Genomic DNA, 24,601 nt, shown 5'->3' with positions numbered 1-24,601 from the left:
ACCAACTAATCCTTAAAAGAAAAAAGAGAATAATGTTTTTTCAACACTCTAGGGCACATTTTACCCTCAGATGCTTATAGATTCCATAGAAATTTGTGAGATTTCTCTGAGCATCTGAACGTAGCCCTTTGAATTTGAGAAAACCATCTTGTAGAAGAAATGGTAACATTGTATTTGTGTTTTTAAAAAATGTATAACCTGAGAGGTTTCCCTTGAAAAATTCCAGCGACTCTAGCCAGTGGTAAAATCAAGATGTGCCTTTAGTGATTTATATGACGTGCTAATGAAGCCAGTCCAGGTCTCAGCACGGACCCCTGGGGAATCTATGACCTAACATAAATAACGTATAAGAGGGCATGTAGACTGTTCATCATATCATTATTATTATTTGTAATAGGTATGATTCCTGAGGTGGTGCTGCTCTTGGGCAAAGAAACATATTCTTTCATAATCAGGCATAATTATGATGCACAGTTATATGCACAATGGAAAGTTAAAATGTTTGTTGAGATATGCTACTAATGGGCAATCCCAAGAAGTAAGATGATGTAAAATAAACCAAGTGTTCTTGGGCATATCTTGTCTCACTCCTTTCAGATTTTGGCTTTCCTAATATAACCATTTAAAGACTCCATGGAAAGCTATTTAGAGTCACTTTCTCTGTCTAAAATGTACCGCTTTGTAGAAAATCCTAGTGTAAATTAACTGCTTACTTAGCAGTTTTCCTCACCTTTTCAAGTTTAAACCTTCACTCACTTCTCTCCCTTTGTGTGTGGTTTTGTCCACATCTGCTAGTCAGTCTTAAACTCCTATTGGAACTGAAAAAATGTCTGAGGAAATCTCACTGTGGAGGAGGGTGGCAAAGGGGATTATTCAGCTCCTTGCCTCTCATGCGCAGGCAGAGTGCAAAGAGCCCTGGATTACTAGCTGTGGCCATTTAAGGACATCTCAGAGCCTTATTTTCTGCTGTTTGAAAAATCTCTAATTTGGAGGATTTTGATGATTAAATACGAGAATATATTTGAAGTATTATGCAAGCTTCATAGCATTGTACAAATGTGGGATATTCATCTCACAAAGGCTGCCTCAGTTGGCCTGGGTAATCAGAGTTGTCATTTGAAGTGATACGTTCTAAAATGCAACAACTGTCTCCTTTGTTGCTTCACAGGGATAAATTCTTTTCACAAACCTAGAGGAGTAAATTTAGTGACAAGGTCACCCACCTTATGCTCTTGCTTGGTAAATGGATTGATTACGTACTGTGCTGTGGCATTTGAAATAACGTGGCTGGCTCCTTTCATAGAGGATAAAGATTTAGAGGGACTCCTTTCTTAAAGGAGTCCTTCCCTGGCTGTCTGGGAAGGAGAGGCATCATGGACTTAAGATGATTCTTACATTTGGCACAACTTTGGATAAGTCTTGGGTTATTCCTGCACCTCTCTGCGTGGTCACCAAAATATGGGATCATTATGCAGATTGTTCTTGTACGGATTGAAGCTGCTTCTGAAATACCAGAATTTAGGCTTTATCTTGTCTTACTTCTTGCCTAATGAGTATTTCTTTGTAAGGTGCTTAAAGGTTGATAAATCTTCATGCATCTCATTATAAATCCCTTCCTTATTAATGTCTTCCCTATCATATTATATTAGTAATTGTTTTCATGAATGCCACAGAGAAATGTAATCACATTACCACCTTTCAAATTGCATTAGTGAAAATGAATAAAATGTATATCCATGGAATACAAAATTGCTGATTCAACATTAATGTGAAATGAGTATTACTTAGCATTCTTGTGATATCAGAGTCTTATATAAGGTTATGTATTCTGGTAAATGTAGAATGAGTTTAGTTAAAATGTGGCTATTTTTTACAGTGAGCTAACCCCTTATTTTCAATTAGATGATAGGTATGTTCTTGGAAAGACTATTTCCTTTCTAGTAATGTTATCACAGCTGCCTGAGTAGTCTGTAAAATTTGTAAGCATACAGGCAATAAACGGAATATCTTAATTGTTAACTGTTAGGTAAGAAAATAAAATGTTTCTGCCCAAATTGAAATGCCTTTTCATTTCCTGTTTCTCTAATATTACTAATTGCCTAACAAAATAGCTTGTATTACCATAGGCCTAATTTAATTGGGAGGAAAAAAAACATAACACACACACTCCAAAGCCTGCATATGCTTTGATGCCGTGGAAGCAAGGGTATGTTCCTTATATAATTGGCTATATCCCGCTGTTGATTTTTACTCTGAACTCCTAAATTATTTAAATGGGGTCTTCCTCATGTCGATTGATAGTAGGTTGTGGTCGTAAGGTAATGACTACAGATGCTCATTGGATCCATGTCTGTGAAAATTTATGTGCCTGTGTGTATGTGCCTTTCTCCCTGTTTGTATTTATATATTCACACATAGCCATAGACACATTCACACTTGTTTATAAACATCTACTCAGAAGTTTATGGTTTCCCTCTTTGCCCCCTCCCCTAAACCATATTCATTTCTTGATTCTTCTTGATATAATTTTTTTATCACAGTAAATTGAGGAATGTTTTTATTGGTATATATGACAGATTCACCGTTGTCAATTTTTAGTAAATTCTCTTAGAGATTTTTTAGTATCTTGATACTAGTGTGCTGAGCGTTATAACTACCAGTCTCTCCCGTCACCTCCAGTTTGTTAAAGGATGTCCTGGATTTTCCTGATAAAAAATGGCAATGGATTTAAAAAAATAACTGTCAATTTTTAAATGGCTATATTAGGTGTTAATATTTTCAAAGTAGAAGCAATTTTCAAATTTAAGCAGCAGTTAAATTCTTTTGTTCATTTGCCTTCTGTTTATTCACTCATTTAGTTTTTGTATATTGAAGACCTACTAGGTTAAAGAAGGGTATTATGCTACAGTAAGTCTCCTGGAGGAATAATATCTTGTGAATTAAATGATTTAACACCACTGAAGGAAATGAGGTGATGCAGTGAGTTTTGCACTCCCCCCTTTTGAACAGCTTTATTGAGATACAGATCACATACCATACATTCCACTCATTTAAAGGGGTACAGTTCAGTGGATTTTAGTATATTTACAGTTATGTGCTGCCATCATCATAGTCATTTTTTGAACATTTTCATGACCTCAAAAAGAAACCCTTTAGCTACCCCTGCAAGCCCAAAGCAACCTCTGAGTATTTTCTATCTTTGCAGATTTCTGTGTTCTGAATGTTTCATATGGATGGAATTATATAATATGTGGTCTTTTGTGACTGAATTCTTTTATTTAGCATAATGTTTTCAGGGTTCATCCACGTTGTAGTGTGTATCAATAGTTCATTCGTTTTTATGGCCAAATAATATTCCGTTATATGGGTATACCATATTTTTTGTTTATCCATTCACCATTTGATGGAGGGAGTGGACCTTTTAAGAGAAACTCAAAATGAGGATTTAAAGCTCCTGACTTTTTTTTTTTACAGTGAGTGGTGTTCGAAGGCCACCTTTTCCCAGTGAAATCTCTTTCAGTTATTTTGGATGTGTTTGTTGTGAAGATGATGTATTTTCGTGGTCAGTAATTTTATTCCCGTAGTGTTTTGTTGCAATTTGACCACTGTGAATTGCCCCGCTTTTTGTCTTGACCATGTTGCTCACCGTTTACATCAGTGGCATCTGGCCCTCAGAGTGAGTCTAGATTGACCATGCGTTTTCAAATCTGCTGACTCAGCCGCAGGATCTCATTGTTGAAAAGACATCAAGAAAATTCAGAGCACGTAGGTACAACAAAAGGATCATTTTTTTCAGGCTGCTATTTCTTCATATGACATTAAAAACAATTAGACAAATTTTAAGGAACCTTTTATTGAAGGGTTAATTAATTTTTCAATTTCCAGTTTATCTTACCACCAAATCAGGTTTATACTTTTGCTGTAATTTCCCATTCTGTGAATTTTTGAATGGGTTTTGTTAAGCAGACAGAATAACTTCATTGCTTCTCATTTGCTGTTACTATTATGCTATGAGTGGTGGCATTTACATTACAGTTTAACACTCTGTGGGCCCTTAACTTTTGCAGTGTGCTTTATAATCACTTATTGTGAACTCTAAACATTGCCCATTCAAACTCAGATTTATGTTTCTTTATATAAATACGGAAAACATACCTGCCTTACCTACAACTATAGATTTATATTAATAGTCTCATGGTCAGAGTTAGATAAGACTCTTTAGGTTGTTATAAAACTTCTCTGTAGGATATTTAAAACTGTGGGTCTTTTGATCAATGCTCTATGTCTATACAGCTCTCGTCGTCTTGTCTTGTTTTGATACCTAATTGCAAAACCCTGCAGCACAACAGGTGGGTATACCTCCACTTTGATCATGCATGAGTTTTATAATCAAGTAAAAGTAAATTTCTCATGCAGCTGTGTAGGTCACGAGCATAACTAAGCTCAGAAGTTGTCCACCATGCAAAAAACTGAAAGTTTTTTGCTCAAGCTGCATTGTGACTTGGCCAAATTTAGGACATTGAGTTCTTCTACAAAGGTAATATTACATAGATTTTCCAAGTCTTAGCTAAAACTCAAAGTACTTCTTTTTGGAAGTAGTTTCTTTTCGATTAGGTTTATGTATCAGCCTTGTGAAAATGGAAGGAAGAAAACGTCCTGAAAATTTTACAGGGAGCTATTTCCTGACTTAATCACCATTACTGTCATGTGAGTTCTTTAGAATCTTTGTGGCAATGCTGATGCTGTCTTAGGTTCTCATACACAAGATGTGTAAATATGTGTGGAAGTCCTGTTAATCTCTGTGCCTCTTTTGGGTCATGTGCGAGGTCACTCTCTTCATCCATAATGCTTGGTAGCTGTTACTTTGTAATTACTGTAATGTATTCTGTGACAGTCTGGAATAATTAGTTTCTAGATTCATTACAGAGAATTTTCTATTCCAGATTTTTATTTATTTTTTTTTTTAAGATAGCAGTCTTTGAAGGACAATTTTCCTACCCAATAAAAAGTTTGATTTGACCTTTGCTACCATGCATACCTTTCTTTCTGGGACTTGTGTGTGTGTGTTCAGAGATGAATAATATATGCTGTGATGAATTAGTAAGAGCTAATTATAACATAGACTACTTTGTATTCTCGTGGAGGGTTGGCCAAGTCTACATATTTTTGATACCTACATGTGACTTCCAAAGTAGAAATATCAATTTATTAAGAAATTTGTTCTTGTTAAAAATGGTGCACCTTGTCACTGATATTCATTTTATCAAATTAATTTATACACCTAGATTGTACCACTTAAGTTTACAGTAGAAACTGGTGGGACAGAATGGATGCTATAAATATATATATTTTATTTATTTTTATTTATTTATTTTTAATTTTTTTTTGTGTGTGTGAGGAAGTTCAGCCCTGAGCTAACATCCTCCTCTTTTTTTTGCTGAGGAAGACTGGCCCTGGGCTAACATCTGTGCCCATCTTCCTCCACTTTATATGGGATGCTACCACAGCATGGCCTGACAAGCAGTGCGTCGGTGCGCGCCTGGGATCTGAACCCGAGCCTCCCGCAGCGGAGTGTGTGCACTTAACCGCTATGCTGCGGGGCTGGCCCTATTTTTATTGATGTCTTAATAGTTTATAACATTGTGAAATTTTAGTTGTACATTATTATTTGTCCGTCACCATATAAATGCCTCCCTTCACCCCTTGTGGCCACCCCCCCCCCCCGCCCCTAGCCAATCCCTTTGCCCCTGGTAACCACCAAACAGTTCTCTCTGATGGTGTGTTGGTTTATATTCCACATATAAGTGAAATCATGCAGTGTTTATCTTTCTCTCTCTGGCTTATTTTGCTCAACATAATACCCTTCAGGTCCATCCATGTTGTTGCCAGTAGGACAATTTTGTCTTTTTTATGGCTGGGTAGTATTCCATTGTATATATATATACCACATCTTCATTATCCAATCATCAGTCGAGGGACACTTGGGTTGCTTCCACTTCTTGGCTATAGTGAATAATGTTGCAATGAACATAGAGGTGCATAAGCCTCTTTGGATTGTTGATTTCAGGTTCTTTGGATAATACCCAGAAAGTGGGGTAACTGGATCATAAGGTGTTTCTATTTTTAATTTTTTGAGGAATCTCCATACTGTTTTCGATAGAGGCTGCACCAGTTTGCATTTCCACCAGCAGTGAATGAGGGGTCCCGTTTCTCCACAACCTCTCCAACATTTGTTGTTTTTGGTCTTGGTGATTATATCAGAATGGATGCTATATTAATGATTAGTTTTTTCTATAATTTAGTTGTGATGTAACTCATGTGCTTAACTATTAAAAATTTAAAAATGATTCAAGTAAAATTTCATAATCCAAGTTGTATATTTTGGTATCCTCCCTAGAAATGAACAAGGAGAAAGTGGATTTAGGGATTTTTAGTTATATATGGGAGATTTGGCCAGGGTTAATGAACACTTGAAGGGAGCTCTCTACAAAGATTTTTTGTGGAAAGACAAAACCCAGGATTGAAATTAGTTTTATTTTTAGAGGTTTTCTTTCTTTTTTTGTTCTCATTCTGTGATTGCTCATTCAGAATATGTGTTTTATGTTTCTGTTTGCCTTATGGCCTTATTTTGCCTTTTGTTATTTTGTGTCAGGTAACTTATGTAAGTGTTCCCAAACAAGGAACAGCTGAAAGGAGATTTATTAATTAGCTTTGTGTCTAGTTCTTTTGTGAGGTACACTAAATATTAGCTGAAGCAACAATCTGTGCTTTCCTGAGAAATATCATTTGGTGAGAAGATTGATGTTCAGTTCACATATACATGCAGAGTTCGAGCCAGCTATGAGTATAATAAAGCTAAAGAGACTTCAGTTTTAGTGATAACGGAATCTGTTATTTGAATAGGGCTTTGGAACTCATCCAGAATAGTTTGAAATACACTCGTATTTAATATTCAAATATAAAAGTGTTACTGACCGAACCTTGATTAAGTATTTTTGTACTAAATTGGTCTACTTTATGTATTTTAAATATACTTTTGAACATGAGTATTTATAATTTACTGGTTTTAATGGTATGCTTTCTTCCTTTTTCTAGAGGTAATAGAAATAAACTGATTAATAATTGGGAAATCTACCCTATCATTTAAGAGCCATGTAATACTCATATACATTTCTGAACCCTAGTATTAAAACAGAAATAGTAAGCCCTGTCGTGCCCACCTTAGAGGATTATAGTGTGAATAATATGGCATCATGTATGTCAAAGCGTTCTTTTATTCATTAAGACTAAATATTTGTTGTTTTACTTAATACATTGGGAAGAATCATAAGAAAAAAATAACTCAAATATAATATGTAGAAGGTTTCTTGAGGTCATACACAGTGCCACATGCTTTATATTCATTATTTCATTTAAGTCTTTTGACACTTTTGTGATGTTACTGTTACCGTCATTTTACAGATAAAAGAATCATGTGTTTCTTTAAGTGCCTTTTGAGCACCTATTACTTGCCTATTACACTGAGCGCCCAACAAACATGTTGCTCTGCCCTCAAGGGGAGACCTTAATCAAAGAATCACACAGATGTATAAATAAAATATTATATTTATATATAATAGATTATAGATCAATAAGTATAGATAAACTGTAGGTAAATATAGTATTCACAACAGTGATAAGTGCTGTGACAGAGAGCGCCTTAGTGAAACAGGAGAATTATGGGGGAACTTGCTGTGATTAGGAGATGAGGGCATCTGTCCTGGGAAATGGAAGTAATATTTGAATTGAATCTGGAAGAAGAGCAGGAGTTAGCAATACACAGTGGGGGTTGGAGGGTAGGCAGAGAGAGGGATTCTGCCCCATGACTGCCTAACCATGAGTGGGACTGTAATTCAAGATTCCCAGTCAGAGGGATGGAGAGCTCACACAGACCTGACTCTGATTCCTGTGACTTGACTAATTGAGTGTCTTTAGGCAAGGTACTTAATAGTCTCTACCTTAGTTTCCTTGTTTGTATAATAAAGGTAATAATAGTACCAGTCTCTGACGTTTTCTGGGAATTAAGAGAGCTAATGTTGGTAAAGCTTTTAGCACAGTATCTGGAAAATGGCAAATATCCAGTAAATCTAGCTATTGTTAATAATAACAGGTAATAGTTTACTGTTATAAATAAATAAAAATCCTACCTTCAGTAGAAGAAAAGAGAGAGATGGTGCTTCTCAAACCTGTTTAAGGGATTCCTTCTGTTCTTAGGGTCTCTCCTCTAAACCCACTGCCCACAAACTGTGTCAAGTCCTTGAGCACGGGGACTCTGCCATCCATTTCCTGCCACTTAACACAGTGCTTGGCTCCAAAGTGATGGTTTTTGCATAGTGATGATTTTGAAGCTGTAGAAGGGGATGAAATTGCCAAATTAAGGAACGAAGAGCCTGACCGTGGGAAGCACCTGTATTTATTTACAGTGGAGAGAGACTGAGAAGTTGCTGCCAGAAAAGCTAGGATAGTTGGTCTCCACAGCCCAGGAATGAAGGAGAGTTAGTGACGCAAGCTGCATTGAGGTCTGGGAGGAGAAGGAGACTAGAAAAAGGGACCAGATGTGATGAGAACGTTCCTCTTGGAGAAAGCAGGTTTAGGAACGTGTGGGGCAGAATCCAGATTGTAAAAGTAAAATGTAGGTGGTGGTGAGGAAGCGGAAGCAGTGGGTACTGGGTGCATGGATTTTTCTTTCGCGAAATCCATGGTAAAGGTAAGCAGAAGGCATAATTACTTTTAATAAGTTGCAGGCTTAAGAAAATTTATTATTATTGTTATTGTTCTTGGAGAGTTGGGAATGCTGGTCATGGAAGAGTGGAGGAAAGTTACAGGAAACTCTTGCAGGGTCCGGGAGCACTGAGGGGTTGATAGCCTGACATGCATAAGGATCCCGGCATATATAGGTGGGAACAATCAGACTAAACTGTCTACTCTTTTCCTGGTGTCCCCTTCTGCCACTTCATCATTCTCTCTGGATTTTCTGTAGTTCAGAGTGCCCAGCATCGAGTGGGTTCCACTCATACATCAGCTGAATGAAGGAAAAAATGAGTGTGCTCACAAAAATGAAAGCTTATCCATTTCTACTCTTCCCAACTGTCTCCTTGTAAAGCGTGTAGGTTTTTGAGGCTTAACTGGCTTTGATAGTTTTATGATAATTTATTTTTTTAAAGTGTGGGTGAGTTGGCAAGTGATCACATTGGTTCTATTTTGTTGTGAATAAATAGTATGTCAAAGTTTTATGCCGTTTCAAAAATGTTATTTAGAATAAAACTTCCTTTGAAGCCACAATAGTCTCTTACTCAAAATATTTATTTAGACCATATTGTTTAAATGTATATAATTCCCTTAAGGAACCATTGTAGTCTATATAAATCTGAATTTAAAACAAATAGACCTTCTGGAATTCAGAGCAATACAAAATGGATATTCCAGTGCTTAAGTGTTTATATACAAAAGGAGTTGAGGTGTTCCAATGTTTGTATGTTTAGGTACAAAAAGAGTAGAATTCATAAAAAAGGATGATCTGAAAAAGTTGAATTCCCAAATGTGCCAGATGTATAAAAGTTATTTAGGAAGAGAAAATATTTGAATCATAAACTAGTTCAGAGTAAGTGAATGAATGATTGAACCAGTGAATAAATAAATATACATAAAAATAAAGCAAATCTACAGTCTCTTAATTTGTTCTGGTCCTGAATATAGCTGTAATTAAAGTTGATGAAAGTGTGCTTTAAACACGATGCAAAATTAGGCTATTTTTGTAAAATAATTAAATATCATCAAATTAATCATTTAAAATATATATGTCTTTTGTGCCGGAGTTAACATATAGTCCTTGAGAGACTATCTCTTTTTACTGGTCATCTCTTAATTTTGGTAAAGCAGTTTTTTTATTATTATTTATGAAAGCTTTTATCATCGCACTTTAGATTGCATAAATATTTTAATGTCAATGTGGTTGCCGTATCTGAATTTATAATTGGATAGTTTGTAAAGTGCCTTGTTTTTAGTAGAAACATTGCCCTCTAAACTGTTTTGTTTTGTTTTTTTTGACCATAGTACAATCAAGTTGTGAGTTTATTAACTAACGAACATGTTATTTAAAGAAGTTATTTCTAACCTGGGATGATCTGATCTATTGCTCAGTCAGTAAACTATTGAAGTTGAAATACGAAATTTGGGGAGAAATAATTCCCCTTATAACCTGCAAATACGTATATTATTCTTATGTAGTCAGCATTTCTTCTGGTGTCTTTATTTCTTCTTACTGATTCCTTTAATCACTAATACATATAGCAGAGTTTTACAACTTAGCTAATATGTAATTGGACTGTTGACATGGGAAGAGAGACCCTGAAACATCAGGCAGATGATACAATTGAGTATTTCCCTAGTGGTAACAGAGGAGCAGATTAGGGATGGAGTTAAGTGAGAAAGGAATCTACAGTGAAGACTCGAACATTGGAAACTGAATAGCGACCTGTAGATTTAATGTTCATTAACGAAAGAGAAATATTTTAAACTTGACTGATCCAAAGCATAGGGCATAGTAAAAGCCTGTTCAGTCTTTTTCTCTGTAAGTGGAATTTGGCCCAACCATGTTAACAATATCTAAAATATCGTCTGTTACAAATGAGACAGTTTATATAAAAATCCAAATGGTTCCAGGAATATGAGCCGCTGGAGCTGTGTGAGTGAGCTAGCTTTCCTCCATAGAACGGTGGTTTCAGGTAGCCCCAGGCCTCTGCCTCCACCCACCCTTCCCCAAGTCAGTTATCATTGATTGCATCTAAAGCTGTAGAGAGATCTTTTCCTGGCAGTTCAGGTAGTTACAGTAGATTGTTAATCTGTGAATGATAGGGCTAAATCCCTTCAGTGTTCGGAATTTCCATGCAAATCAGAACTAAATGTATGAGATAAATTTATTAACTGTAGTCTAGGAGCATAGGTCAGCTTTAGCACAATTATTAAGCATAGGTTTTTATCCATAAAAAGTTACACTTCATTTATGCTAATTTTCTGTGGATTCCCTTTATAATATAAACTGGTGAGACAATTTTTAAAAGTACTTGTAAAGAAATGAAAGATTTTTGAGTGTGTTTTCCAGTTTTTTAAGATAGAGTTGGATTGTTCCAGATATAAAATGTTCATGTAAATGGCTTTTCCTGTTCTACGTCTGATCTAAAAACAAATTTAAACTTATTTTCTTATGTCATCGTTAAAATGAAAGGAGGGTTGTTTTGTATTTTTCCAAATAGGAATGAAAATGGAATTAATATATCAAGGGGGATAAAAAACACAGAATTGGGAAGTGATAAATAATTCCAGAAATATACTAGGTCTTATTTGAGGGCCAACGGCATTGTCTTTCAAAATGTATCTGAAAGATTAACAAAGCATTTAAGTGAAACTCGGCAGAAGAAAAGTCATATTCTAATAATATTTGTATATCGTGTTTTACTTTCACCAACATTCCACTTAAACATTATTCTATTAGAATGTATACTTGTTGCGTTATTGCCAAGTGGATAAACTTAAATGGAAATATATAGTAGCAGCAATATTTTTTTCTCCTTTGGATCCCTGGTGTTACAAATCCAGCATCTTTTAGAATATGTAATCATTTATTCTTATTCTACTCTGTCTACATTTCTAATTTAAAGGTCACATATAAATGACATGAAACATTCTATTAGTGAATGAGTTTTTTTCCTTATATTTTTTTGGTGAGAGATTTTGATGGTATCAAAATTTATTTTTAAAACTCTCCAGGTCCCTATCAACATAAAACCTTTAAAAATGGCAGTGGGTGTTAATTATTAAAATAGTGAAGAAATAGAGTACCTTTGAACAGATGCTGATCATTTTTTCTCTCCTTTATTTTTCAGGCCATCCGTTGCACACTGGTAAACTGCACGTGTGAATGTTTTCAGCCGGGGAAGATTAACCTGAGGACTTGCGATCAGTGTAAACATGGCTGGGTGGCACATGGTGAGGAAAATCTGGACTTTTCTTCCCGTTCTTGTTATGTTCATGTGAATGTGCGTATTTTTTCAGAGCAGTCACTGGCCTGGCGAAGAGAGAGGTCAGCTGTGCTCCAAGTGTTAGTTAACATTCAGCCTGCAGCTCGCAAATAGCATATTCTCGGCTCCAAGAAGTGAGGCTGGGCGAGCAGCTCTCAGCAGAAGGGCGAGATGTTTATAGGACAGTTGGGCCGTGGGGTTCTGACTGAACGTAGCAGCAGCCAGCAAGCACCAGGCCTGATGGAAACTCAAACATACCACAGTTGGCCTTTCAGGGCCTGGACCTCAGAGGGAAGCTGGCAAATCCTCTTTGCTTGAGGAGAACTCCTCAATGACTGCTCACCCTTGTCATATGCGTTAGGGGCTGAGTTTATCCTCCCAGATGTTAAATTTTGTATGGTCTAAGGTGGGTGAGAGAGTGAACGGGAACATTATTTGGCTGGTATCTGAAAAAATAATCTGTAAATACCCCCTTTCAGTGTGCGTTGGGATTGGAGGTGGCCGGTGCTGGTGGGGGAGTGTGGGCTCTGCGTAGGTGTGTGTTGGGGGCGAGGGTGACCCAGGGCCAAGGCTGGAAGTGTTGAGACTTTTTGCCAGATGCACAGAGCTCTTCCATCAATGTGCCTTGACTGAGCATTTGACATGTTCTTAGGTATGGTTTATGTTTTTTGCGTTTAGGCAAAAGGAGACTTGGAAATGAGCAGAGGCATTTTCTTCACTTCCTAGACTGTAGAATTTAAAAAGATAGGTAATGTTTATAAAAGAAATCCTGGCTTGAGATTTTTTTGACAGCCTGGGGTATTGGCTCTTAAGTGGACATATTCTTCATTCCCAAGCAGTGCCAAATATCCAGTGGGTTATATTTTTATAAATGTCATGTTATTCTAGCGAGATCCGAGGTAGCAGTACCAGGCCATGCCTTGAAATGCTTTTAATTTATCATGTACCTTGCTTGTCAGGGCGTGTGTTTGGCGTTGCGGGGACATTTCAGCCGTGTTTCTGTGAGGGAGAGAGAGAAGAGGTAGATACAGTCGTATGAGGGGAACGCCCTGGAAGGGGTGTGCCTGGCAGATGTAGCCACAATCCTTCTGTGTCCCCAGGGATGGAACTCTTGCCTGCTGCATTAACAAGGCCAAAATCTGTAACAACTCTCAGTCCAGTTTTGAACAATAGATGAACTGTGATTGCTTTTACCGTCTGTGTATGTTACTACATTGGATGATTTCTTCCCTCTTCCTAGATTAGTTTGCCAGGGCTGCCATAACAAAATACCACAGACTGGGTGGTTTTAAACATCAGGAATTCGTTTTCTCACAGTTCTGGAGGCTGGAAGTTCAAAATGAGGGTGTTGGGCCTGCCCCGTGGCTTAGTGGTTAAGTGTGTGCGCTCCGCTACTGGTGGCCCGGGTTTGGATCCTGGGTGCGCACCGACGCACCGCTTCCCCGGCCATGCTGAGGCCGCGTCCCACATACAGCAACTAGAAGGACGTGCAACTATGACATACAACTATCTACTGGGGCTTTGGGGAAAAAAAGGAGGAAGATTGGCAATAGATGTTAGCTCAGAGCCAGTCTTCCTCAGCAAAAAGAGGAGGATTAGCACGGATGTTAGCTCAGGGCTGATCTTCCTCACCTAAAAAAAAAAAATGAGGGTGTCATGAAGGTTAGTGTCATTGTGAGGACTCTTCCTGGCTTGCAGGTGGCTGGTCTTTCCTCTGTGGGCACATACCCTTGGTGTGTCTGTGCATCCAAATTTCCTCTTCTTATGGGGATACTAGTCAGAGTGGATTAGGACCCACCCTTAAGGCCTCATTTTAACTTAATCACCTCTTTAAAGGCCCTGTCTCCAAATTCAGTCACATTCTGAGGTACTGTTGGTTAAGGGTACACATATGAATTTTAGGGGAACAGTTCAGCCCATAGCACTTCCTGAATCTTTCCCTGGAGTAGTTCTGGGTTTGCTAGGTAAGAAGAACAGAGCTTCTGTCCCACCCACACCCATCAAGAATCATGGAGGCCGCATGGGGTCAGATCCTGACTCTGCACCTTCATTGACGTGTAGCTCAATGCCTCTGCATCTCAGTTTTCTTATCTGTAATATAGGATCGATAATACCTACTTTGCAGGATTATTATGAGAATTAAAGATAAAATACACGAAGCCTTTAAAATAAATAATACATGTAAAAAGTAACAAACTGGACAGTGGGTGAGCGATACAGGGGAGTCAATCATTAAACAAAGGACTTTTCATTTACTCTCATTTTTTCCAAAGCCATCTTGTGTTACCATCAACTGTCTTCGGTGGTAGCCTTGTGAGTATAAAAGTTTACTGTGTCACCAGTTTGTTTTATCATCCAGCTTCCACATGCATATTACATTAGTAATGTAATGGGGGGAAAAAGCAATATTTCTTCCTTTTCGAACAACATAAATTATTCTTGGCCAATGGTTGTTTCTAAGGCTTTCTGAAGGATGTAATTTTTCACCAAACTTGAATAAGGTATTTCTGTTACACCAGACTGTGCTTTTCCTACTGTGTCATTAGAAATTCTGTGATTCTGGGATATTAATTTTGGATTTTCTCAGATGTAACTTTCCCTCACCACCATTATCACCTTGACCTCTCTTTTCCCCCACAACAGGGATATATCTGTATACAACTCAAAATATGTACACGCAGATATATAAATCACACTCTTCCCCCGTTCGTTAGGGCAAATATGACAGTGAGGGGTTGGCTTCTTGCTTTTGAGTTGGCAGTGGGGTGAGAGCACCCACTCTTTTTGCCCTTAGCATTTCAACTAATTACTTCATTCTCTCCCCCTGCACAGAAACTCTGAAATCATGTCTCCAATTATTTCAGCTCAGAGGTGAAACACCGCAGTCTTCCTGGCTGTCTTACACAGTACAACGTCCCATGTGTAGGACAAGGAAGAAGTGACTTGTTTTTTCTAGTGCAAGATTTTTCTCTGAAAGTGGATGGAACAGCAGTAAGACTACCGAGATACTTCTCATAGAAGCGTTTCATTGTAGCACTGAAGACACTCCACCTGTTGTACTAGTAAAAAAAAAAAAACTTTTAATATTTGCTGCTAAAAAATAACCAAATGCCCAAATCAGCTGTTACCTACGGAAAGAAGAATTTTTACAAATTTGTTGGCCTCTTTTGAATAAATGTCTTCCTATATCTCCTTTGTTAGCAGCATCTTCAGTTTCTTCATAAGATACTGGAGTTCATGGGTCATTATATATCGTTAATTTATATACACACCCACTCATTTCATTGCCTTCCAGATTGCTTCTCAAACCTGTTTGAATTGTTGACATTAGCTGCTTTACAAAAATCTTGAGAATGAAGTTTTAAAAAATTAAAGAGAGTGAGTGATTAATTCATCATACTGTAGCTCCTGAGTTTTGAAATTACTCATTGGGTCGTGGTGCTTTCACAAATTACTTCCTTGAAATCTTGAGCACCACTGAGTTGGGGTGGGGAGAAAAACAAAAACGGTTCCTTGACTACCAATAGTTATTTCCCACTGAATTAATAAAGGATTTCCTGTTCTTTTTCTCCATTAATGAATTTCATCTCTTTCACTTCGATACTAGAAAGCAGGGCTTTATTGAATTTAACTCTATTTAAAATGAGCTGTTTTTGGTATACGATGTCCATGCCTGTAGTATAGAATAACCCAGAGTTTCTAATTTTGTCGTATTTCTGTTCAGAGTCCTTGGATAAAGGACTGCAACATGCTGCCACTTAATTCACTTAACAACTATATTTTTTTCCCTCCTCTGTTGGCATTATCTTTTCTATGCTTTTTTTCCATTCACCTAAAATGATCAGAGTGAGTCTTGGATAAAAAAAAGCAAAAAACATTTCCTGTTGGGGCCAGCTGGGTGGCACAGCGGTTAAGTTCACATGTTCAGCTTCGGGGGCCTGGGGTTCGCTGGTTCAAATCCTGGGTGCAGACCCACTCACCGCTCATCAAGCCATGCTGAGGCGGTGTCCCACATAAAAGAGCTACAACTATGATACACAACTATGTATCTGGGGCTTTGGGGAGAAAAAAGAGGAAGATTGGCAGCAGATGTTAGCGCAGGGCCACCTCAAAAAAAACAAAAGACATTTCCTGCAAGTTTTAATTCTTCTTGGTTCAGAAGTGCCAAAATAAGATCTCAGGATAAAAGCAGTAATGGCCTTCTTTTCTGGTGACATAAATGCTTACGTTGGTAGAAATTCAGTTTGTTGCATTTCGACCCTTTCCCACCATACTAAAGTGGTAATTCTACCATGCACTGGATTGAAGCTTCAGCCAAAGATTTCACATAGTCTTAGAAATTAGCAAGTAATACCAGTATATACCCAGTGGTAGGTAAGGGTAGGGGGTGGGAGAAAGAGGGCTCCCTACTCATTCTCCTTTGAGGAATCTGCTTCTAATAAGAAGTGTTACCAGTGGGACTTTGTTGCCTTTGGGAAAAACTGGAGGCATGGTGTAAAGGTTGAGAACTAGTGTACTAAAACATTTTTATTATTTATTATTTGCAAATTAGTTTTAATGTCCCTAGTCTAGATGAAGACTTGATTTCTAAACCGTTAAATTAACATAAAGTAGTAAAAATTTTTTAAAAAGTAAACTATATTCTAAATGATTTTAGGAAATATTTAATGATAATTCGAGACAACTGGAAAATTGGTTTATTTTCGTGATGGGGTATATTTGATGTGTGTATTTGATAAAAGAGGTGGGCAGATTTTAGAAAGGTAATTATTTCCTTCACTAGATCAGTAGTTTTTACTTCTGACGAAGCCCATTTGTTAAAATTACCCTTAAAAATAATTTGACTGTTTCTTGGTATGTCTAGTAAGCATTTGGCAAGCATACGAGGCCGATGAATAAAAAATGTATTCCATAGCTTAATGAACCCCACAGCAGCTTTCTCAGTGCAGATTATTTTCTTTATAGAATACCTTGACTTGACGCCAAAAGGATGTGCCATTCCAACAAGCTTCATGTATGTTAGAATTTTCATTCACTTCCACACAGTCTGAGTTAACACTAGTTATTTCCTTTGGCCGAGACCTGCCTGTGAGAATGCCTGTTGCACTGGAATTCTTGAGACGTTTTCTTTATTATGTTCTATAAATGTGATTTCTCTTTACTACTTGCAGTTCGTTCAAGGAAGAGATAGTCCTACTTTAATTATTTGTTCATCGGGCCAGCTGCTTTCTTGCCAGTATCTAAACTATTCAGATTTTTTTAATGTCAATGAGCAGACTTGAATTGCATCATCGGCATCATCAGTGAGTAGATATTTATTAAACGTACATCGTATGTAAAGTACTGTGCCAGGGATCCTTCGGTTCTTCAATTCTGTGCCACAGGAAATGGTGAGCAGTAGAAAGTTAATTTAGTGTCATATACCAACCAGCTTTATGGTTTAATGTACTATAAGACTTAATATTCATATAATCCATTAATTTCAAACCTTTCTTTTTTGTAATTCACTGGAAGTAACTTTTCTCTTTTTTTCTCAGCATCATTGAATTTGAGTTCTCAGCTTTTTATTTGATATGTCTTATCAGAACAGAGGCATTTATAGAGACCCTTACCCAAATTGAAAATATAGGATATGTTGTACACCTAAAAATAATACAATGTTATATGTCAGTTATATCTTAATAAAAAAAGGAAAATATAGGACATCACATTAAATTTTTTTTTTTTGAGGAAGATTGGCCCTGCGCTAACATCTGTTGCCAATCTTCCTCTTTTTCTTTTTTTCTCCCCAAAGCCCCAGTACATAGTTGTATATCATAGTTGTAGAGTTGTAGCTCTTCTATGTGGGACGCCGCCTCAGCATGGCTTGATGAGCGGTGAGCAGGTCCGAGCCCAGGATCTGAACCACCAAACGCCTGGCCACTGAAGTAGAACGTGCGAACTTAACCGCTATGCCACCGGACTGGCCCCTAAATTTTAATTTCAGGTAAACAATGAATAATTTATTTTAGTATAAGAATGTACTATGCAAATTTAGCCAAATATCCTGTGTTTTTATTTGCTAAATCTGGCAAGCTGACACCTAAAAGAAAATCATAGTTAGGCTTAATTTGAGTAAATCAGGGCCATTGGTTTCTGAGCATTCTCTTATCAAAAATCTTTTATGTCAATCCTACATTTAGACTCACAAGATCTCAGTATTGTGTTTACAAATTCCTCAAATTTGTTGGCAGCTTGGTACTTTATATGGACTTAAGTAGGGTGGATCAAAACCAGTAATTTTTCATTTTACCCCATGAAAGGTCACATGTCTTTATTATTTGTCCCAGTCTGTGCTCTTCTTAAGAATTGTCTAAACGTCTGTGAAAGTAGTTTATCCCCAACTGGTAACTTTGTAATATTCTCCCTGACTTGAGTCCAAAAGCCAGTACAACTGAAGCCTCAGTAACCTTTCCTTCTCCATCCTCTTTCTTCCCCAGTCTTCTCCCCCTCCCACCCCAAATAGAAGTCTTCTATCATAAGCAATAAAGCATGACATTTCCATGACATCATGCTCATTCTGAGTAACTCAGGAGCAGTTTCTATAAGATAATTTGTAAATTTGTCAAAATTAAGAGAGGGGGGTGAATAAAGCTGAGTTTCCTCTGACAGAGGAAGGTAATGCTCCCAGATATTAACCTACGGGAAAGCCCTGGCCCTCCTTTGCTGCCCTGAAGATTGTTCCAACAAGAGTGAATTTTGCTTTGGGAGAGAATTGTTGTGGGGGGTCATTTAGGATTTAGTGAAAAGTGTAAGAAAGGTTCTGGCTTGATTCCTTAGCACGGGAGAGTAAATGTAGGCTTCACAGTGGCAAAGTGAGAACTTGATCCTTTGGGAATATGTAGGAGGTCATGCGGCTAGGGCTTTGGTTAGAAACACATGGAAAGAAACACCCAGTCCTCTTCCCCTGGTGCACTGGTTTGGAAAAGGGAGGAACTAATGCTTTCTAGAAGGCTTAGTTGTTTCAGATTGTGATACTGAAACCTGGCTTGCCCAGCTGCAACATTCTCTTTTAGTTAAGGAAATCAGCTCCTAGCTCTGGTGAGGCAGCTGGGTCCTGGTCTCTCCACGCACAAAGTCCTTGAACATTTCTCCACTTATTTTTACTCTAGAGAGCAAAAACAAGGCCATTTTCCTGCCTGGCACAGGAACCTTCTTTGCTTGACCTGAGGGCACCGTGTCCTCTTCTGCTTCTCTCCTTTTACTCCCTGATCGCAGCTGATATGCTTTAAAGGGAGGACGTCCTCACAAATGCAAAGGTTTGGTGCTTGATTAATTGCATTAACTATATTCTTATTGTGTCCCTGAGCTGCTTGCTTTGATTTGTTTCTCAGCCTGCCCACCTTTGGGATGGGGCTTTGAACTCCCTAATTTTTTTTTTTTTTCAATCACAGCACAAACAGTGCCTCCCTTTCAAAGTCCTGGGCTCTCTGCCTGTTAGCTTCCCAGATTTTTTTTCTAGCTCCATTTTATTCAGCTGGAACTTAAGGTACATCTGGTAAATTCTGGGCCTCTAAACAGTACAGTGCCGGTCCACTGCTGAGGAGTTTCTAGGGAGGATCTTGAGATTGAAACATGCAGAGCTAGAGCCCCAGAGTATGAAGACACTTCAGGTACACAAATGGGAGGCGTGATAGAAAAGCAGGTAAGAGTACAGCTCTGTTAGGTTCGCATCCTGGCTGTATCACCTGCTATCAGGAGAACCGTGGCCAAGTTACTCTTCTGTTTGCTCCTCCGTGAAATGTGGATAATGGTAGCTCCTAGCTTGTAGAGTCCTTCTTAGGATTAAATGAGATAATCCACTTAATCATAGTTTAGTGGTTAAAACGGGGTGTGGCCAGGCATGTGGTCAAATCCCACCTCAGTCTCTAGTTAGTAAGCCCCAGTTCTTTTATCTGTAAATTCAAATAATAATAGGAATGTACCTAAATATCACAGTGAGGTTGTGAGGAAGATAAAATGAAAGAGTGGACTTAATGATAATATCTAGAGCCTCACTTATGGTGCAGATGTGGAAGATGATGGTCTGAGCCTCTTTCTCCTTCTAGGGAAGGTTTCTTCAGTGCCCAGTCACAGAGTTTAGGTCACCAGTTCTTTTGGCTGTGGGGCCAAGTGTTCCCCAGGTGAACTTGTTGTCCTGGCAAATCCAGTCCAGTTCCTTACCTTCCATTTCCCCTAAAAGTCATTTGAGCCCTTGCTTGAACAGAAGTTGGAAACACTTGATCCCTATAGTCACATTTTGAGAGGCGCAGACCAGTTGAAATGAATTGTAAGAGTACTTATCTGTTGGAAGTCTAAAAACCAGAAGTAGATGAATTTTAGACAGGATGAAGGCTACCTTTGCCTATTTTCACACCTGTAGTCTTGCATGTGAAGTGCTTTGATGGGCTAGCCACTTTATCATTTTATTGCACTTTATTACATCATAAATTTTTATATCTTGCTAACGATCCTGTAGGAAGCTTAATTGTTTATAGGAACAGCTTAATTAACTGGAGTTCACCAGGTTAAGCAGAACACAAATTGAAGGGGTTATAAATGAAGCACACTCAGCGCCTCTCATTTTACTCAGGATGCACTATTCAGATGTCCTGAAAGGTTCTGCTGGGTCATAGGGACCCAGTACGCCTCAGCGTATATCACATCATGGGGATACGCTCCACCATTCTTCCTTCTCTCTTGTGTCATAAGTGATGACTTCTTCGAAGCTTGGCCATGGCCCCCCCAACCCCCACTTTACTGAAGAGTGAATTCACTGGATGAGATTAATGTGGTACATCAGAGAAATTCTGACTTGTATGGTGGGAGGCATAAAGTGTTGTTTATGCATCCCATTCCTTGCCAGGTTTTGCCTTCCAGGAGGGTAGATGTTTGTGACTCTTCAAAGCCCTCTTGAATGAATCTGTTATTAGTTAGTGAGCATATAGCCAAAGCATTGTATAGAAAGTATTTTAAGGTGTTCACCACCACAGCTGGATAGACTCATGAGCGGTATCTGTTAAGGGGCCCAGTAGTAAGGTCCCTCTCTCCTTGGAGCTGCTCCTTGATACCCAGGGAAATCACTACTCCTGGCCTCCTAGGTGTCCCAGCCTGCTGTATGGTCAAGTGACACTATAAATGCAAGTGCACACCCTCCTAATTGAAAGGATGGTTTTGTTGGGCCTTAAATTCAACTGGCCAAGCAATGCAAAGGAAACTCTAGAACTGGCTGACTAGTAAGGAAGCCCCTGTTGTGGATCTGAGCACTTGAAATGGGGCTAGTCCAAATTGAGATCTGTTGTAAGTATAAAATATACACTGGATTTGGAGATGTAATCTTAAAAAGAAAAGAATATAAAATATCTCATTAAGAATTGTTCTTATATTGTCTACGTATTGATAATATTTTTGATGTATTGGGTTAAATAAAATATATATATATATATTTTGTGTGTGTGAGGAGATCAGCCCTGTGCTAACATCTGCCAATCCTCCTGTTTTTGCCGAGGAAGACTGGCCCTGGGCTAACATCCGTGCCCATCCTCCTCCACTTTATATGGGAGGAAGCCACCACAGCATGGCTTGCCAAACAGTACGTCCCTCCGTGTGCGCCCGGGATCCAAACCGGCGAACCCTGGGCCACCGCAGTGGAGTGCGGTCACTTAACCACTTGCACCACCAGGCCGGCCCCTAAAATATATTTTTAAAAATTAGTTTCATTGTTTTTTTATTTTTTAAATGAGAGTAGAAAAATTAAAATTACATTTGTGACTCACATTATGTTTCTATTAGACATGGCTGTTCTAGGTGCGAGAGAATGTATGTGGAGAATGAAACTTAGGTGGAAGTGGTTTGCTGGTAGGGTAGTTCGTATTGGTGCAAGAATCCTAAAAAGCCAAGTCAGGCTCTTGTCTTCCGTTCCCTCATTGCTGTAAACTCTTTCCCAGCCTTCGTGCCTTCACAGTTGCTGCACTGTTGATCCTGTCCAGTCTGTCCTCTGCCCTGGCCATAAGGGAAGAGGGATCCCCCTCGCCCCCAGGAGCAGTTGTGTTCCCTTCTGTATGCTCTCTGTGCACTTGGCTGAGACCGGAAGGGTGGTTTCTGTGTAGTTGTGATCCGTCCGCTAGCTTGGAGCTCAGGAAGGTCACTTCTTCATCTCTCTGTGCTGATGCCCACTGCAGCATCTCCCACGTGGAACATCTCCCACATGGAGTGCTCAGAACAAAGCTTTATGGAAACTCTGAAGTGTACCTAAAAGTCTCTGATTGCGATTTGCCAGTTCCTTTTCCAGCAGCCTCTTCCAGTTTTGAGTGCTAAGCAGAGCCTGCAAACACCTTGCCTTGAGTCCCTTTTCTGCATTTCTCTCTTCCAGCCCTCACTCTGCTATTTCCCTCTGTGTCTTCAGACAACAAAACAAGTGAAAGGTAGGTGGGAGGTTTTAGTAGCCTAACTAACCAAGAAGTAAATTTTAGAGAAGTTAAATTTGTTTGATCATTAACAGATGCTGGCATTTTTGTTTTATTCAGAAGATATGGTCTTGAGTGAAATATCTTCTACTTTTATTCTTGAATAAATACTCCTTTGCCTGCAAAAATCTGAGGGTAAGAAATTCTCCCCTCCCCCCGCCGGCTGTTCATGTTTTCTACTATCAGTAAAAATTAAAAAACAAATCAACCTCTAACATAAAAGAAAACACCTGTTTGGCTTGGAGAAGAAATTAGCCGGGGAGGTCTTTTTCCTGATGGGCCAAAAGCGACCATCATCAGGGCCCCTTATAAAAAAAGAAAGAAAAAAAGTCATTTTTTTTCTTTATTTCATGTGAGCATTGGCAGAAACTCTGACAAGCAGTTCTTCATATTTTATTATGTTCTTGTCTGCAGAATCTCTGTCAGGCAAAAACCCTGTCAGCGGAAAACCTGTCGTAGGATCAGAGGAGACAAAAACAGGTGTCACACAGGCAGTCAAAACTGAAGGAAAAAAAAGATTAGGCTAAAGAGAGAGAGGCAGACAATTACATTAATGCCATTGCTTTTATCTTATAGATGTGTGTTATTATCTCGGGGTGCTGAGTGCGCAATTGCCTCAAAGAAAAGTAGACAGGAGACAAGGGGAAACTTGATAGTTATTAACTGAAGAGGCAGTGTGTCAAAGCTGGACGGGGTTCAAAGTTTTGCAAAGGAAAAAAAACTGCAGGCAACGAGCAGCGGCGTGGTTCTGCTTTCGGCTACATACACCTAGTGGCAATCTAACATTTTCTACTTGGAAACAGATCATAGAGAGAAAAATTAATGAAAGATTTCATTTGGGGGTTTTTTTGGGTAACATTTATTCTATATACATGTGATGGAATCATAATCTTTTCTCTCCTATAAAATCTTGCCACGATGTGAGCCATGGAGGGGCTTGAAGACAGGCATTTATCAGTTCAGCTGTGTTGTTTGGATATGTTTAAAACACCTATTATCAGCACACTTTTAATTAAAAAAAGCTATTAAGAAGCCCTTTTACTAAGTGTGAACATCTGTATGTGCAAGCTGTAAATTAGGAGATCACATATGTGTGCCTCAGTCAGAGACTAAATGAACTTGGCAAGTGTTTTCTATTACTTGTTTTTGAATACAGTAAAATATCGAAAGGAAAAATTGCTACATTTAAAATTTTGGATTTTTTTTGGGGTTGTGTATATTGGTCCTGATTGATAGAACTTTTCTTCTGATTAGAAGTTAGAGTCATTATTACTATCAAATTGGTAACCAGAATTCAAAGAGCTAAACCCCTCTGTTTCTTTGTTCACATCATTTCAGGAGACTTATTTTCTGAAAGTTTGGACTCCGTTAAATATTTGTAATGATAAAAAATAGTTTTGTTTTGCCAGTGGCCTAAACTCAGAGAGATATTTAGCCTTGTTGATAGCTCATACATGTCAAATAGCCAACTGGTAGTGGATGGGATGGTAACTTGAAGGTTTCCCTGCTGCTTAACCATACGTCAATCATATTAGTGGAAAAATCAGCAAGCATTGCTCTAGTCCTTAACATTTTCTGCTCATGCATTTAAAAATTGGTTAGTTTAGACTTTTCCTAAAACCCAGGACTGCCTTCTTAACCCTTTTTTATGAGCAAATCTTTATATAGGGTCTTTTATCCCGCCAGTGACGGATGCAAAGCAGTTTGATACTTGATATATGCATTAAGCAAATCCAGCAATCCAGAAGAAAACACACATCAGTGTCAAAAGTGTATGTGATAGCCCAGAGTTTTAAAGGATTATAGTGGGAAAAAAAAAAGATTGATTATAGATTCAGAATGAGATTTCAAGCTGGCTTACTGGGAGAGGGAAGGAAAAATACTTGTGACACAAAGGTGACGTTCATTAAAAAAAAAAAAAGACTGAATATAATCATGTCTTTCTTTTAGGTATTTCTTACCAGATGCTGGCTTTTTGTATCACTGCTCTCTCTCGATTTTGAAATATTTCTTTACTATGTCTGATGGAGTTAAAAGCATATGTTCTTGCATTTACAATGT

The 24,601-nt window shown here is 38.3% G+C and overlaps 1 protein-coding gene across 14 annotated transcripts in view; it reads left to right on the top strand.

Annotated features, from left to right (window-relative positions):
• Positions 1-24,601, top strand: part of BNC2 (basonuclin zinc finger protein 2) — a 411,375-nt gene that overhangs the window by 253,553 nt on the left and 133,221 nt on the right. For all 14 annotated transcript variants that reach the window (XM_058565847.1, XM_058565843.1, XM_058565844.1 and 11 more), the window contains one exon: positions 11,922-12,024. In XM_058565847.1, coding sequence (XP_058421830.1) covers positions 11,922-12,024 — 103 coding nt within the window. The remainder of the gene's footprint in view (positions 1-11,921; positions 12,025-24,601) is intronic.

This window comes from Diceros bicornis, chromosome 22 (genome assembly GCF_020826845.1).
Source record: "Diceros bicornis minor isolate mBicDic1 chromosome 22, mDicBic1.mat.cur, whole genome shotgun sequence".
Taxonomy (NCBI): domain Eukaryota; kingdom Metazoa; phylum Chordata; class Mammalia; order Perissodactyla; family Rhinocerotidae; genus Diceros; species Diceros bicornis.
Note: the sequence above shows the minus strand (reverse complement) of the source record. Positions and strands in the feature narration are given on the sequence as shown.